Source organism: Cupressus sempervirens, chromosome 8 (assembly GCF_028749045.1).
Source record: "Cupressus sempervirens isolate cs-2001-9-10 chromosome 8, ASM2874904v1, whole genome shotgun sequence".
NCBI lineage: Eukaryota > Viridiplantae > Streptophyta > Pinopsida > Cupressales > Cupressaceae > Cupressus > Cupressus sempervirens.
In genome coordinates this window covers 294,687,320-294,702,927 of record NC_143125.1, presented here as the reverse complement: position 1 = coordinate 294,702,927, position 15,608 = coordinate 294,687,320, and the positions used below count along the sequence as shown (strand labels likewise).

Here is a 15,608-nt window from a genome sequence, read left to right as displayed (position 1 = left end):
CTGATAATCTGATTTTCAAAATTACAGTAGAGAATGCAATTGGGCACTTACAATTTAGATCAATTTAATACTAAGAAGTTTGTATGAATGCCAACATTAATTCATAATTCTGCCCTATGAACTGTGCTATTATATAATTATGAAAGACAAAGGATTTGCTCCATCTTTAATTAATTACCAACAATATTTCAAACAAATTGTAGCAGCAATAATATATTAAAATGCCAAGAACCTGGAAATATAGATTGGCTTTTACTTTTAATTTGCAGTCGAATGTGAATCTACAACAACCCATAATATATATCGCAGGCCATATAAATTGAACGCAACTCTTGAAAATTGTAACATGACCCCATAGAAATGTCACACAAACCCTCCTTTTGTGAACATGACCCGGCAATTGATAAACTGCTGCCCTATAGTGAAACGACAGTCCTCTAACATTCAAATTGAACTCCCAGCCGAGACGTAGAAGCGTAAAATTAATAATTTAGCCTTCAATTCGTTCTCTAGAATCCAATCTTCAGCACTTGTTCAATCAACTTCTCAATAACAGTAGATATAATAGAGAAGCAATTACAATTTGCTTTACCTCAGCAACAAATCGCAAGATAAACTCAGAATCTACCCCTTATACTTTAGCAAGGGCACAAAACCATAAACTTAGAATTGTCACAAAAACAACAAGCAAAGAGATAAAGAAATAACCTGATGCTTTTCTTATCAAATGTCCTCATATTCATAATCTCTAAATGGCACCAGTTTACCAAAAGAACTCCACTTACACAACATTATAATATAATAAAAAAAGTGCCGTTAATATAATTTATTAATTGCTTTTGGCTCCAAAAATGACCTTTTCCACCATAGCTTAATATTTTGACATGCAAGGCCATTGTTTCTTGTTACCACGATTTAAAGCTCTTTGTTCTGATTCCAACGAGCTATGATACTGAGGTGACCAACCAACAATACCGACAAAAATAGCAACCTCAGCATATTAAGATGAATAATAATAATAATTCGCTCATCTTGCAAAAACAACTAAAGAAGCATTAGGATCAAAATCTGACAACACCCAAAGTGATCCTGATGATGAAAGATGATGAATGAACTTGACGGGATGACTTACTATAAATAGACGCTCCCTCCAAGATTCTCGGAGCCCAAGCTGGAAGCCCAAAATAAAAATTGAGAGTATCACACTACTCTAACTCAATTGAGCTCACTAGAACCAACAGTTTAACTTACCATAAGCTATTGAGAAGCCTATAACCCCACAATTGAGACCCTCAAATGTCACTGTTAGCTCACGAGGATTGCGATGGTGATCTAACCAAGCCAACTGAAGGGACTTGCTAAAAATGGGGACATTAGAGATTTCAATGTCATGTTTGGTCGAAAAGTGTAACTCATTATTGTGGGATCACCCCAGATAAACAATGAAGTGGAAGCATCTTTGACTTTAGAAATTTACTTTAATCAAATGAAAATTCATGCACAACTGTAACAGAGGCAAAATAGATAGGCCTTTAGTGCTTATGATAACATGTATCCTAATTACATTTTGCTAACTAGTACTTTTTAAAGCTTAAATCGTAAATTGTTATGTCAAATGCTCTTGCTTTTTTCCTTATTTGTGGGATGAATTTTTTTTTTTTGATCAGTAAGAGGACAAAGCCAAGATTAATTATTATGTGTTATGATATATTATTATTATTTATTAAGCGTGAGTAGATTCGAACCCAAGACCTCTTTGATATGAGGCTCACAATTTACCATTGTGGTGTAGGCTTTTGCCTGTGGGATGAGAAATTTTAGTCAGTGATCCTCAAATTTTGATGAGCCAATTCTACTAACTACAATTCGTCTGTTGTTTGGAAACTAATCTATTTTAGTAAATGAAACTACCCCTAGAAATGGCATTTGTTGAAAATGTAAAAGGATAATATTAGCTAGAGTTTCTTTCCTGGAAGTTACAGATTTTTTTCATATGAATTATTGCTTTGTGAAATTATAATATTATTCACCCAAATCAGTATAAAAATATGTTATTGGTTAAAGTAATTACAAATTGATTGCATTTTGTATCACAGATATCAAGAGCTGCCACGACACCAGATTCCAGCTACATTGCAAGTCCTGCTGCATCTTGGCTGGATGATTTTCTTGTATGGCTATCCCCAGAAGCTTTTGGATGCTGTAGAAAATTTCCCAACTCAACCTATTGTCCCCCTGATGATCAGGTGTGGAAGACATTTGTAAAGATAATTAGTTATTTCTTTCTAATTTATATTATTGAGCTGAAAAATTATATTCTTGTTTGTAAAGGAATTGCATATATGTTTTATCTAAATGTTATTGTTTACTATTTATTTTGCTATCTTAAAAATGGCTTGGAATGTTAAAAAAACTCTCATGTTGACAGCATATATTCCATGTCTTGTATATAAAATAAGTAACTATCTTACAATATCAATTTTCATGTTATAAATTTCACCAATTCCTATTGTGAATTTACCATCCGAGATCTGAGAGAGAAATATCAACTTCAACATTGCCTCCATACCAAAAGAGCCTTTTAGTAAAGCTGGAATCTGAATTGTTTCAGTTTTGTTTGAACCATCTTCTTTGCTTTAACAATTAGAATCAACTTTTGTTTCTTAGGAAAGACTTTTTAACCAACATGTTTAAAACTGAAATATTTTTTATTACCAAAGTTTTATTGTTAAATACACATAAATTTTTATTTATAGTTTGTCTATCCAAAAAAAGTCTTTGATTGTTGCTAGCTTCCAACCTCTCCGTTGATGTAAGGCAGGATGCTTTTCTAAAATTAGTGTTGACACCTTAGTGTCTCTTGTGACCTATTTGGAATAGCTTTTCCTGAAATGCCTTTGGGGCCACCTACAAATTTCTTAAATACCTTATTGTGTATATTTATTTTTGCGTTGGGTGTCTTTTTTTTTTGGTTCTGTCCAAAATCCTTGGATTTTAAATTGTAAGGGTGATGCTTGTCCATTAGGACAAAAAAGATGATAGACTATAAATTATTAATATTTTCAATATTCCTTTAGTTTTCCTGATTGCTGATTTTGTCGAGTATTTCAACAGTTGTTGAGTTCTAATAAGTTCTGGGCCAGCTGAGACATTGCAGAGTCTTAGTTTTTAAACCATGGTTCTTTTAGAAGATTTAAGAAATTATATATTTTCAAACATTTGATAAGTTTTCCTAGTTATTGCAGATATTTTTCTTGAGTTTTGCAGAGTCACCATTTTTAAAATCTTGCGCCAACCGAGTCATTGCTGAATCCTCTGTTTCTAAAATTTTTGGGGCAGCCGAGTCATTGTTGAGTCTAAGATTTTGAACTATGGTTCAAATAACTCCAAAAATCTGCATATCAAAACTTTTCGAAAATCTTCATATTTAAACCAAAATCTAAAAACTCATTGAAAAACTGCAATCTAAATCATCAATTGACCTCATTGCCATCAACAAAAACCAACAAAGATTGAACCACTGCACTCTAGGAACTGTGTAGTGCCCTTACCAAAACCAAGCAGCCTATGGAAATTTAGGAAATAGGCTTAAAATCATCCCTACTGAGTAGGCTTAAGAAGGGAATCCGGGATACTACATTGAATACCCCTTTACATATGACAAACATTGTGGTGGAGTCTAAATGGGACATGTAGGGTCTTGGAGAAAAGCTACTATGAACTATGACCAAGTGATTCTTTAAAGCCGTCAAGGAAATGTTCTGTCAATAAGATGCTAAAACTATTCTTCTGAGTTGGTGGAATGCACTAGTTTCACAACCTATTAAGGAGTTAGTAGGAAATGTATGCCAGTTCTAGCAATAGAAGCACCTTTGTCGATGATGTTCGATATTGACTAGCTATTTAGGGGGTTGAATGGGACACAGACTCTTGACTTTAACTCTAGTGGTGAGTAGAACTGAAACTTGTAGCTCTATTTATTTTATCAAGATAAAAAGAATTATATAAATAATCTCTTTGTTTTCTGTAGTCTCTTGCACTAACTAAAACACAAGATGGTTGGGCACAAGGAGAGTCCTTGAGGACTCAAGGACGGTAGATGAGTATCATAAGGTGCAGCCAGGATTTGTTGGGGTACTTTTGAATGTGCTGAATGCATCTATATCTCAGAGAGCAAGAAGAGCTATCAAGGGTCAGATGACAAGTTTGACCATTGAGCTTGGTGCTTGATATTTATGTCGAGTTAAATTTGAGGCATAGTCTCATGTTACACAGTTACAGTTATATTTAAGACAATATAACAATTAGATATCCAGTTATATTTATGACAACAACAATTAGATATCTACAGTAATCTGGTTTGACGTTGCTTAAAATATTAAAATATGCACTGCATTTCTTAAGAACCTCTGACAATGCTTAATTTCCCAATTAGAATATGTTACTCATTATCATGTAACTAAACTTCTCTGGATCAGAAAAAATTGTTATCCAGGTATAAATTTTTTGTTTCTATAGTTAATATTTGTAGATCTTTCTAGGCATAAACTGGAGTGCATGTTGATTTTATTCAGCGAAAAAAGGTCTTTGATTCTTTCAGTCTCATAGCTTGTTTGGTCTCTTTTATGTGCATATTATGTGATGAATACTGTAAAGCATAATTCACCCCACAGTTTGGTACTAACATGGAGAGAATTATTTTCCCATATGCTGAATGCTATTTTATGATATATTTGTGATGGAAGCCACCCTGTTGCGCGGAAGGAGAGGACTACTGTGGTGTAAGTGAGACTTGCAAGGACTGCACAACGGTATGCAAAAACTCATACAGATTATAAATATCTCTGTATTTACTGAGTTCGTTTCTATAGACTGTCATAAGTGTACTGTTTGGACAAGTTTAGTTTTAGCTATTACAGATGCTTTATAGAAAGTGTTAAATTTTATCTTTTGAATAACATGGTTAGCTAAGATGAATCTTACATTTGACAGCTAGCTAAAATGAATCTTACTTTTGACGAGGATTATTTTTCTTCCTTATTATCTATGCTTGTTTCTGTGGCAGTGCTTCTTACATTCAGATTTGATTGGAAACCGGCCATCAACAACACAATTTAGAGAGAAACTACCATGGTTTCTTAATTCTTTGCCTTCTGCAGATTGTGCAAAAGGGGGTCATGGTGCTTATACTAGTAGTGTTGATCTTGAAGGTATGTGCTTGAATTTTCATCTATTTTCATGCATGCTTTGCAGAGATAATGCAAAGCTTTGTTTAAGCAGTTAAGCTTTCAAAATGCATTGTATCAACTAATTAACTATGAATCTGGTACCTATTTATATTGTCTTAACTCACCTATTTATTTTGTCTTAACTTTTCTTTTTACAAGGTTATGCCAGTGGAATAATTCAAGCATCAGAATTCCGTACATATCATACACCTTTGAACAAACAGGTTTGGTCAATGTTTATTGTTAGTACAGTTCTACAGAATTCTTGTTCAAGCCAATGCTAAGTAGGCTGCTCCAGTTTGTTTCTTGCTTAAATCTCTTATAGAATATTGCAGAAAAATCTAATTTTTTGAAGTACTTATCAATTTGTTAAAGTTTGTGGAATCATTGATTTCTGTCATGTTGTTGAATGTGCTTTATGCTTTACAGAATGACTTTGTCAATGCAATGAGAGCTGCAAGGGACTTTGCTGCACGAGCTTCAGATTCTTTAAAGGTAATAAACTGAGGTGCAAAATCCAGTGACAAACACATCAGAAAATCTTTATAATTCAAGACAATATTTCCTATTCTGACATTCTTAGCATACGCACTTGATTTCAGAACTTCTATTTCAGAGCTTATTAATTTTATGTGTCACAGATGCACTTTTATATGCATGTGAAAATGTGCATGGATGAGTAAATTTTCCTTCTGTTATAGGGATAAGCAAGTCAAGGGTTTTCTGTTAGTAATCCAGAACTTCATTTGAAAAAATGTGTTGATGGATTTGAGAAATATATTAAAACAACATCTACAAACATGCTATGTATGGTCATTGATTAACCCAAATCTAGACATTAATTTTTAGACTGTTTAAAATTTTTATGCAGATCTCAGTTTTCCCATATTCGGTCTTCTACATTTTCTTCGAACAGTACCTGGATATCTGGAGAACAACATTGATTAACCTCTCTCTTGCACTTGGTTTGTATTTTACTACAAGTTCTAGCAGTCCCTACTTTTTTTTTTCTTTTTTCTTTTAATGTATTCGTATATGCTATCCATGATATCTGTACAGATGAACCATGCAACTCTAATACACAAGATTTCAAAATTTACTATTACATGGCAGATCACTGAATAATTTTTTTTATAACCGTAGTATTAAAGAAAAACCTTTATATGGGTCATTTGGTTAATAATAATTCCCTGTTGTCCGTTCAAACCAATTTCAGATGCCATTGAGTGATCCTTCATAGCTGGTTCATTTAATCCCGAACCTTTTGCTGCAAGACAGTAAGGATAATAGTATCAGGGAGTCAATAAAAGTACCTTAATTAGAGAAGTTATTAATGCCAAAATAAAGAAAAAGAAAAAGTATTTTCAGTATTGAAATATAAATTTTAAAAAAGATCCTGAATTTTAAAATATATGAAATCAAAAAAAATATTTAAAACAAAAATAAGATCCAAATTATTGGCCATGAGAAATAGGACGATTCAACAGAAAAAAATTCTCCAACCACAGCTCTCATATTCGAATCCATGATCTCAACTGATGGTTAGAAACTTGGAGCAGTGTATGGTCCATTGAAGCATCCAATCTGGATGCATAAATTTTATGCCCAACACTATTTAAAAAAAAAATTAGTACCTAAATTTGAAGAAATGCGATGTTTCCTGAAATAGAAATTGATAATAAATAATAAAATAAAAATATCAAATAAATAAATAATTAAGTAAACAAAACAATTATAATATAAGACGAGTTGAAGACAAAGAAACAATTCAATTCTGTGAAGTCTTTGAAGAGATAAAATTAGGATAATTCCACATGTAGAAATTTACCATGCTATTAATATTATTTTAATGACAAGGACGAATACACAAACACACATGTACACACACACACATATGTATCTATTAGTGTATTCACAATAAGGATCTGTATAATATTGTGATAGCCTCACCAATCTACATGTAACTAAAGTCTTCAGAAAAATGCAATCAATGTCATGGGATAATGGGAATCCTGTAATACATCACAATAATAATAATCCCTTAAGTAAACATCGTCTACATGAATTTGCTAGTCGTATTGTATAGTCCTGTACTCGATGTAAATGTAGGATAACGACAATAAGAATTGAACCAAACGTACAATGATACTGATTCTGCCAATGGATTGATACTTTCTTGCCAATTGGCAATAGTCTTCAACAAAAGTTGAGGAAATCAATACAATGCTACAATATAGCAATACAAAGGTACAAAGTAACAAGAATCGGAATCGGATCGAAATCGGCAAGGCCGAATCAAATCGTGAATCGGCCATGAATCGGAATCGAATCGGCCATGAATCGGAAAATTTAAAAAACCCTTGAAATTTAGTGAGTAACTTATTTCATAAACCCTTTATCGCTGATTCAATTCACCGATTCACAAAAAATCGGTTGGCTTGAATCGAATCGCCAAATCGCGTGAATCGCATGAATCGTCGTGATTCTTGGAACTATGCAAAGGTATTCCCCATTGGTGTCTCAAGGTAACATGCCATGGTTACCCTTGTGTGACAACACAATAATGTGGAAGATTGACTCGTAACTCTCACGAAGGATGGACAAGTAATGGAGTCATTGACTTTAATAGAGGAAAAATTAAGAACAGAAAGTAGCTTGATTACTTAAGGAAGGAAGAATGTTATTTACTCTATGATATGTTAATCAAAGAAAAATGATATTGCTATGAGAGAATGCTAGTTAGTTAAGAAAAAATGATGTTGGTTTCAGGTAATGCAATAACTAATAGATTATTAGTTTATCAACTGGATTCTTCATCGAACGGTGTGAACTTTTGAAGACATGAGACATGTCTCATGTAAGACAACTTCCTCAATATGGAAGGAAGATATATAGGAATGGATAATATTTGAGGATAGGGATATAGATGGAGGGATGGATAGAAATCATAAATGAGTAGAAGAATTATTATAACAGAAAGGGATCATCAAATATTGTCGGCCACCATTTTGTATGTTCTAACTAAGCTATGCACCAATATTTATTTACAAAATATTTGTTTAACGCTTCGGTAACAAGTTTAACATGTACATAATAGATAATAATAGAAGGTAATGTAACGGAGCTCAATTTTCAGAGCACTTGCCAAGCTTCTTTATTAATCTCAGGAAATGCTTACATTCATATATTCAGACACACAACAACTCACTTCTTCATTCAGGATTATGATGATGATTAGATTCAAGTATATAGTGCTGAAGGGGTGCAACTATCAACTGTCACGACCATCCAAACTACCAGCCCAAACTACCTATCCTTTTGGACACACTAATCAAATGTTAACAACCAGTTTTACCAACATCATCATCCCCCCCCCAAAAAAAGAAAGTCATCTTCGGATGACACAAAACAAAAATTTAACACAACCATCTATAGAAGAAAGACAAAAAAAAGGGCTATGGAAGCATCCCTAAAGGAGTCAGTGGTGTGCAAGTTGCGGGCTTTTTTCTGAGCTTATAGGCCTTTGGCCTGTTATCAGATTGCTCTTAGCTACCATGTGACGCTCCCTAGCTGACTTCACCATATGTGTGACCTCCAAAATCTCCTTGTCCTTCTTATCTAATCTCTGCACTGGGCTAACTCATCCTCGACCTCTTGTAAACATCTGGCTAGCTCCTCCTAAGCTGTGATTGCTGCCAGCCTTTAGACTTCAGCCCTTGAAGCTACATGCTGAGTCCGCCTCCACTCATTATATCAATTGATGAGCTTAAGGGGCTTCCTAATGAATGGTTCATAAGGCACAACACTTGGTGAAGGTTTGGCAAGTGGGGTTGCAAGCAGAGTGGGTTTAACCATGGAGGAAACTCGGTAGTTAAGCGCATTCGAGGTGGAGTAGTACTGGTATGAGTGACCTCCCGGGAAGCCTTGGTGCTTCACCTTTGTGAGCATCACCTAGATCCAATGAGTGCTAAGTGTTCCATTTATTGTCATGAGAGATGGATTCATGTGAATAACTACTCGTGAAACATAAGTCAATCAGTTTGACTCAAACACTACACAGTTGAATCCTGATAGCAGTATCACAATTTCACTTTTTGTGGAAAAATATCTCCTACTTATGCATTGATTTTGTTAAGGCAGATGTCTGTTCAAATATATTGCTATTATCATTGAACTATCTCGGTGTTTTCTGTCATGAGTCCATTATACGTGCTCAGTCTGGAGAAGTTGATTCCAGGGAATAGTAAGATGGTGGATTAAGTGTTGATCAACATAAAAGATGCAGTTACCAAAAGATAAATTACCAAGAGATTAATTCCCATAGTGGTGCAATTTAATAAAGACTAATGAAGAGTTGTAATACTATATGTTCACATTCCTTCGGAGATATTAAATAGCCATCATCATCATTTATAAGTATATTCATCAATCAATTATTTATGTAATCAGATATTTATTTATATATTACAGTTTCAAGTCAAATTATCCCACCTCTGGACACAAGAATGCATGTGCAAATAAGATACATATCAGGGACTGTGTGAGCATAATTATTGCATAAGCAACCAGTGTTATATTCTAAGTGAGATAGTCAAATTCAGATTAGTCATCATTGGATCATTGTCGATTAATAAGACACTTATCATTAGACCTATCAGTAGCAGATAATTCACGTTCACATTAAGGAAGATATAAGATACAGAAACCAAAATATACTTTACGATCATTACAGTTTGATCAATATATTTTATTGAGAATATCCATCTTCTTATATATTGTTCAATATTTAGATCAATAGAATCTTCACAACATCAGCAAGTATTGAATAAAACCTCTTGTCATATTCAGAGCGGTACAAGACAATAAAACCTCTTGTCGTATTCAGAACAGTACAAGACTTACGATTTCATGAATTTTCAGATCAATTTTGTTACCTAAAGCATTTGGGATGGATATATAGTCAATGCAGATCAAAGAAAATCGCCATCATTTTATAATTGCAAATTATTCTTGATTAAAATGAGGTAGTAGACATTTGCATTGATCACCCACTCTTGTTCAAAGAAAATAAGGATATCAATACTTGCAACCTAGATAGAAAGATGTCACTTGCAATTTCGATTATGAGAATTTAGCTGAAACCCCAAGAGATTACATAAGGGGGCATTACAAACAATTTATAATTTTCAAGCATATTACAGTAGCAAATAAAGGGAAAACACACAAACACACACACACACACGCACACACACGCACACGCACACCCACACACGCACACGTAGAAAAAAAGAAAAACACACACACACACAAAGTTGCGAGAATCGAAATCGGCAAGGCCAAATCGAATCGCAAATCGGACATGTATTGGAATCGAATCGGCCACATATCGACAAATTAAAAAAACCTTTGAAATTTAGAGATTTTAACAATTTAAAACTTATTTCATACACCCTTTATTGAGAATATAACTTAAACACACTACAACATCATTCAATAGAAGTTAACATACATAAACATGAAACATAAATGATAAATCCATCACATACATAACTATGTTACACGTAAAATATAAAATGTAGGGTGTATTTAAGATGAAGATCCATGAGACATCAAATCATAAATGCATGTAAGAAACTAAGATGAAGATCCATGAAACGTATGTATGTAAGAAAAATATAAGTTAAAAACAATAGGATCAAATAAATTTAGTGTTAATTTGACATTTTAGATAGAAAATAAAAAACTTACAACCCTTCAATGCTTGTTAGATTTGTGACATGCCCATCTAAGGTGAAACTATGTAATGTCCCCGTTTTTGGCAGGTTTACGCAGTTGATGTAGTTAGCTCATCATAGCGACCCTTGTGAGTTGACAGGGTGTTTTGGGGGTCCTAGTTGTAGATTTACTATTTTTGGCAGTGCAGTGGGTGGCTTCAGCAGTCGGTCGTCACCTACAGTAAATAAAGTTAATAATTGGTTGAGCTCTTATTTATTCATCAATTGTTAAATTGCATTATTATAATGATGACATTAAGTGATATTTCTAAAAAGTGTGTTGGAAAGTTTCTAGTATTGAGTTCTTTTGGGAAACTTGCACAATTTATGAAGTGGAGTTTTTTAGGAAACTTTGGCCAACGAAGGATTATAAATGAGAGCTCATTTCATTGGGAAAAGCACACTTGAAATTATATTTTCTTTTGTTGCCTTTGTGGCTTTTTCTTGAGTTCTGAATTGTGAGTCCTTGCTGAAGTATAAGGTCTCTAAGTTTTGATGTTTGAAGTCACTGCTGATGTACAGTGGTTTTATTACTCAAATCTCCTATATGTCATTATCCAGTGTTTGGGAGATTGGCGTTATAGTTCTATTATCCATCTTTGAGTATTGTGGCAAATTGTTGCTGCTGTATAGCAGTTTGCTTGGTCTCCTACTATATTTACGTGACTAAGGAGAGTTGGATTAAATAGCATCTGATATTGTGGTGATCTGAATTTTTTGGTAACCTGCAAAATTTTGAAAGAGGGGAACGTTATTAATTTTTTGAGGTCTGTGTTTTGACTGGCAGCGTTTTGAGCTTGGGCATTGTGCTATATAAGGTCAGTGTTTCATCCTGGGACTCTAGGTGACTACCACTATATTCTTCTACATCTTGGAAGCTGAATTGACACGTGTTGTAGCATATTCAAGGAGCCACGTGTTAGTAGTGAGAACCCTCACTTGCAGCCGACCTGTTTTTTTTCCAAATTTCGGGCTTCTAAATGATAACTGGAAGGACCACAATTTCATATTGGAGAACAACCAATATCAACGGCTGTAGGTTGGCAAAGAAGGCTAACGTTGATTGATAAAAAGGACAGGAGTATGGGACAACCAATCAAACTATCACAATCCAGTAGTATCAGAGCTTGCTTGCAAAGTGTTTAATGAAATGTCAAACAACTGAATTATAAAAGAATTTGGTGTTTGACGAAGTTATAATTGGTTGGGGTTATTACAGTGGTATCAGAGCGGTTTCCTGCCATCCTGTGGGGTAGGAAATTTTTATTTTATTTTATTTTATTTCAGATTTGCTGTTATATTTGGAGTGACTAGCACTCTAGCATTTTTTAGCCATGGACAGACATAGGAGGACTGGTAGTTCTAGAAGTTGGTGAATTAATGAAAAAGTTAGCACGAAAATGAATGCTTTGCAAAAGAGTATGGAGAAACTTAAGCTTCATCAACAGAGGTTGGCAAAGAGCTTGTTGAATCCAGAGACGGTTGAGAGAGCCGTGAGGTACATGGATTCCACCTTTAGAAGATCGGCAAGGAGGAGGCTTGAGTTTCCCCCGATAGGTGTCCATGATGCAGATGTACCTATGTTTAGTACGACACCTGCTAGTCCTATCTGCACTATTGATGATGGTCTTATTTCACAGGAACACGTGGTTGTGTCAGTGGCAACAGAGGATAGCGGCACTGAGCTTCAACAGGTTGAGGCTCCCAGAGTTGTTGATGTTGTATTTACTACTGATACTTCACACTCTCTCGAGGAGGGGATTATTATTGAAGATTTGTATGTGAGCTGTCATAGTGTTGTTGCAATGCAAGAGGCAGTTGCTTTCTTAGGTGGGATCGATGCATGTATGGAGTCACCCAATTTTGATGTTGGTGATTTGGGTGATACAATGGAGTCAGTAGATCTGGGTTCATACTCCAGCATTAGTGATTCACAGGTTGACATTGAGTCATGTGTGTAGAGTTAGGTGTTAGCAGTTGAGGCTTTATTAGGAGTTGTGGATGCAGATAGTATGGACACATTTGATGATACAGTTGATGCTGCTATGAGTTGCACCGGGTATGATATCCCTTGCCAGGTATCAGTTGATGACTTTGAGAAGGTTTTGGATTGGCCCCAGGATCAGTGTTAGTAGGATCTATCTTTTGAAGTGGAAGCTGAGACATGCGGGGATATTGATATTATGAGGGCTTCCATTTCTTTAGATGAGTTGTTTGAGGTACATAGTAGCTGTATGTTGGATGTACAGTTGTGTGAGGACGATAGCACACATATGAATGATCTTGTGGTGAGCAGTTATGATTCAATTTCTTATCACAGTTCAATTAGTGAGTTAGAGAGCTTGCATAGGAGTCAGGGGTTACGAAAGCATCATGTGACTTGTTAGCTGAAGGTGAGTGATAGTGACATTTCTTTAGCTCTTGAGCATTATGATGCTATCTGTTAGATGATAGCTACATCTGGTTGGGGTGCTTTTGTGTCAAATGAGCATGATGATAGTAGTCTTTCCATAGAAGAGGTTCATGCGCTTCAAGAGGTTGTCAGGATCTTGAAGCATAGTTACTCTCAGTTAGTTGCTGACATGGACTATGTTCTAGAGTGGGGTGGCACTTGTTATGAGATGTTGCTATGGAAAGAGGAGGAGGTGGTTGAGCTCAACCAAGAGCTTGAGGTGATTGTGGACTCTCTTCAGTATACTCAGTTGGCTCTTTAGGAGTCATAGTCACAGTTGGATGAGGTTACCTTGGAGTTAGAGAGGATACAATTGACACCGATCCCAAACCTTGTTTAGTTACATATTGTGGTTGGTGGTGAATTTGCTTCTACGGTTGGAGATGATGGACGTGATGATGTGGCAGACAAATCCATTTTGGATATGGGTGCAGTAAGTATGGATGAAATAAGAGTATCAGTGGAGTCGGACTCTCATGTTGATTTGCTTCCTTCTACTGAAAGCGAATCTATTTCTTCATCTCATACAGCTGATAGCATTAGACAGTTGGCGGTGCCACATTTTGAGAGGGATCAACTGTGGGTCATAAGGGGCCAGGTTGATGCTTCCATGTATAATTTCTACTATACAGAGTCTTTCATGGAGTATCTTTTGGAGAGTTTGGATGTGTGGGAGGATTCATACAGAGTGTTTGAGGGTACTCCCATCCGAGGTTCTCGTGCCATTTGGAGGTTGGTGGGAAAGATTGTAGAGACTTTGTCTACTATGCTTCGCCATAGGGATTTCGAGGTTGGGTTTGCTGAGAGGATTGCGCAGGATCCTGCCCAACCAGTAGAGTTAGAGATGGGAGTCATCTTTTGATTCATAGATTGATATTGATGAGCCCTTGAGAAAGATTGGGAGTTTTTATCAACATTACACTGTGAGGAGTGCTCATCACTTCTATTTGATCCATAGGTAGAGGATTTGGTTTCATGTTGGTGTGGATTGGTTCCAGTTTCATGCCATCCATTATGGGATGGATTAGCACCATCTTTTGCAGATGGGATTGATAGCTACAAATTAGACCCCTTGCAATATCTACACACTTAAGACAGTTTCACAAAGGTTGGAGTTGGTGGTAGTGTTTCAGGTACCTATGGTTGTTGCCATCTCAACAGTGCAGTTGGGTGTGAGTATCAGTTTGATGGGGACTCAGGTGTGAACAAAGTTTGTATTTCAGTTGGGTTGAGTTTTGATGGGTTGTTGCCTACATCAATGCCTCAGGTCAATTTTCAGATGATTCTAATGTTGATGGCTGTTGTTTGGGTGTTGGTGCTACAGGAGTTGCTTGTACGCAACAAGGATAATGCGTAGTTCTACCTTTGGGATCTAGGTGGATTGTGATGTCCATTTTGCTCCGAGATTGCTTGGGGACAAACAATCTTAGGGAGGGAGGACCCTAATGTCCCAATTTTTAGCAAGTTCCTGCAGTTGACTAGATCAGTTCACCATCGTGACCCTTGCGAGCTAACAGTGGAATTTAAAGGTCTTAGTTTTGTGGTTATAGGCTTTCTAGTAGCCTATGGTGTGTTTTGGCTCCGTTAGAGGGACTTACTATTTAAGGTAAGTTAATTTGTTGGTTCTAATGAGCTCAGTTGAGTTAGAGGAGTTAGGTGATGCTCTCAGTTTTTATTTCAAGCTTTTGGTTTGGGCTCCAAAAATCTTGGAGGGAGCATGTATTTATAATAGTAAGTCACCTTGTTAGGTTCATTCGTCATCTTTCATCATCAAAATCACTTTGGTGTTGTTAGATTTCGATTTTGATGCTTCTTTAGTTGTTTTCACAAGATGGGTGAATTATTATTATTCATCTAAATATGCTGAGGTTGCTATTTTTGTTCTTGTTGTTTGTTGGTCATCTCAGTATCATAGCTTGTTGGAACCGGGACGAAAAGTTTTAAATCGTGGGAACAAAAAACAATGGCCTTGTGTGTCAAAATATTGAGTTAGGGTGGAAAAGGTTATTTTTGGAGCCAAAAGCAATTAACAAATTATATTAATGACACTTTATTATATTTTAATGTTGTGTAGAGGAAGCTTCTTAAGTGGAGTTCTTTTGGAATTTGGAGATTATAAGTAAGAGAACATTTGATGAGAAAAGCATCCAATTA

At 35.5% G+C, this 15,608-nt stretch overlaps 1 protein-coding gene across 1 annotated transcript in view; it reads left to right on the top strand.

Annotated features, from left to right (window-relative positions):
* The window catches only part of LOC149542587 (uncharacterized), a 230,419-nt gene that overhangs the window by 164,523 nt on the left and 50,288 nt on the right, over window positions 1-15,608 (top strand). The window contains exons 28-33 of the mRNA XM_089797485.1: window positions 2,097-2,246; window positions 4,746-4,811; window positions 5,066-5,210; window positions 5,388-5,452; window positions 5,658-5,723; window positions 6,100-6,193. Of these exons, the coding sequence (XP_089653611.1) occupies window positions 2,097-2,246; window positions 4,746-4,811; window positions 5,066-5,210; window positions 5,388-5,452; window positions 5,658-5,723; window positions 6,100-6,193 (586 nt within the window). The remainder of the gene's footprint in view (window positions 1-2,096; window positions 2,247-4,745; window positions 4,812-5,065; window positions 5,211-5,387; window positions 5,453-5,657; window positions 5,724-6,099; window positions 6,194-15,608) is intronic.